Source organism: Otolemur garnettii, unplaced genomic scaffold, assembly GCF_000181295.1.
Source record: "Otolemur garnettii isolate 467f Iridium unplaced genomic scaffold, OtoGar3 scaffold00015, whole genome shotgun sequence".
Taxonomy (NCBI): Eukaryota; Metazoa; Chordata; class Mammalia; order Primates; family Galagidae; genus Otolemur; species Otolemur garnettii.
In genome coordinates this window covers 1,011,104-1,013,393 of record NW_003852410.1, presented here as the reverse complement: position 1 = coordinate 1,013,393, position 2,290 = coordinate 1,011,104, and the positions used below count along the sequence as shown (strand labels likewise).

Sequence of the window (2,290 nt, the reverse complement as noted above, 5' to 3'; positions counted from 1 at the left end):
TCACAGCAACCTCAAACTCTTGGGCTTAAGCGATTCTCTTCCCTTAGACTCCCACGTAGCTGGGACCACAGGTGCCTGCCACAACACCCGGCTATTTTTTTGGTTGCAGTTGTCATTGTTGTTTTAGCTGGCCCAGGCTGGTTTCAAACCCACCAGCTTCAGTGTATGTGGCTGGCACCCTACCCACTGAGCTACAGGCGCCGCCCATAGGTGGGTTTTTAGTAAGAGGTAACAGTCCTGGGCTCAATGGCAGTGGGTATAGAATAAATGAAAGGTGGGCACAGTGACTCATACCTGGGTTCAAGTGATCCTCCTGCCTCAGCCCCCCTGTAGCTGGACTATCGGTGTCCAACACTATGCCGTACCAATTTTTCTATTTTTATTATAGATGGGGTCTTGCTGTTACTCAGGCTGGTCTCTTAACTCCTGAGCTCAAGGGATCCTCCCACTTTGGCCTCCCAGAGTGTTAGGATTACAGGCGTGAGCCACCATGGCTAGCCCAAAAAACATTAAAGCGGATGGCCATATTTACAGCCTTGGTATATTACCTTTCTGTTGCTACCTTAACAATAAATTGCCACAAATTTGCCAGCTTAAATCATGTAAATGTATTAGTTTGCCTTGTGTGAGTCAGAGATCCAGCAGTTATCATGGGGCTAAATTAAAGATGTCAGCAGGGTTGTCTTCCATTATGGAGGCTCTAGGATAGGATCCATTTCCTTGCTTATTGGGTTGTTGGCAGAATTAAGTTTCTTGTGGTTCTTTCATCTTCAAAGCCAGCAATGGCAGGATGAGTCCCTTTCATACTTCAAGTCTCTTTTCCTTCTTTCATCTCATCTCTGACCCCCTTCTGCCTTTCTCATCTACATTTATGAACTTGTGATTAGATTGGGCCCAATTAGATCATCTAGGATAAATCCCAGGATCTCAGGGTCCTTAACTTTAATCACATCTGCAAAGTACCTTTTACCATGTACAATACATGTTCACAGGTTCTGGGGATTAGGGAAGGGACGTCTTTGGCCATTATTCTCTGCCTACCACACTTGGTAGGAAGTTCAGCAGATCTACTTTAGGCAGTTGTATACCTAAGAAACTTCTCATCTTACTCTTCCACTCCCATTTGTACTTTTTTTTTTTTTGTATTTTTGGCCGGGGCTGGGCTTGAACCCATCACCCCCGGTATATGGGGCTGGCACTCCTTGAACCACAGGTGCTCCTCCCCATTTGTACTTTATATATTATTCCTCTTTCTCAGTATACTAGGGTGTGTATGTCTGTGTCTGGAGTGACATTAATCCTGACATTAGTCTCTTTTTACCAGATATGTCTTGTCGTTCAAGACTTGCAACACTAAACGAGAAATTGACAGCCCTTGAACGGAGAATAGAATACATTGAAGCACGGGTACGTATGATGGGCAAGGGCTATCCAAGAGAGAATGCATATGTACACTTACTGCTGAAAAAATCCTGAGAGAAAAAACAGGTTTAGAGAAGTTAAGTACTGTGTCTGGATTTGAGCCAGGTTTCTATGGCTACAAATCTGTCTTCTTTTCTACCATTTGTCACTGCCTAGGATCATAAGTAAGATTTTTTGAGATGCCTTTAATCTTTTTGAATTTATCTAAATGTCAGGTTTTTTTTGACAGGTGACAAAAGGTGAAACACTCACCTAGAAGCATGCCGTGCTGCTGCTGGGAAGTTGCTTGACAGAACACAGGCCACGTGGGAAAGGCCCCAGCAGCCTTCAGCTCCTTCCTCTCTCCTCAAAGAGCAACAGGGCTTATTCTTGTTTTTCTTTTTTCAATAGTGTAGCCTTTGGGCTCTGCCATATGCATCTGGGGGTGTGATGTGCCTCATAGGGAGAAGTTCAGGGCAACTCTTGGCATTTTACCTTTTCAGTAACATTTTATCAAACTACTTGTCAATGTATTTGAGATGTTCAGAGCCAAAATCTTAGAACTCTTTATGAAGGTCCTCACCACATCTCTTTCTTTCTCTCAGACTCTCTTTACCTCTCATTGCCTCTGCACTGAATCTATATACAGTCTTTTTCTCTTCCGCACCTTTGGTGGGAGGTGGGGGAGGTGGCAGCCTGGCTAAGGCACTCATCTTCTGGCAGTGTGGCTGCCAGAGAATGTTGTTGCTAACCCACCAGTCTTTTGTCATTTGGGGGAGGTCAAAGCCAGGCCCTCACTTGGCTTGAAGGGATACTTTCAGAGTTTTCTTCCTGTCAGTGAAGGTGTCTGTGCCTCATATTCCCTTAATAAACTCCTCGACTTATCTAA

General features: G+C 44.4%; 1 protein-coding gene across 1 annotated transcript in view; it reads left to right on the top strand.

Annotated features, from left to right (window-relative positions):
- BRK1 (BRICK1, SCAR/WAVE actin nucleating complex subunit) overlaps positions 1–2,290 on the top strand; it is a 17,816-nt gene extending 15,526 nt beyond the window's left edge. Inside the window, exons 2-3 of the mRNA XM_003785445.3 lie at positions 1,325–1,407; positions 1,652–2,290. Coding sequence (XP_003785493.1) covers positions 1,325–1,407; positions 1,652–1,678 — 110 coding nt within the window. The 3' untranslated portion in view covers positions 1,679–2,290. The remainder of the gene's footprint in view (positions 1–1,324; positions 1,408–1,651) is intronic.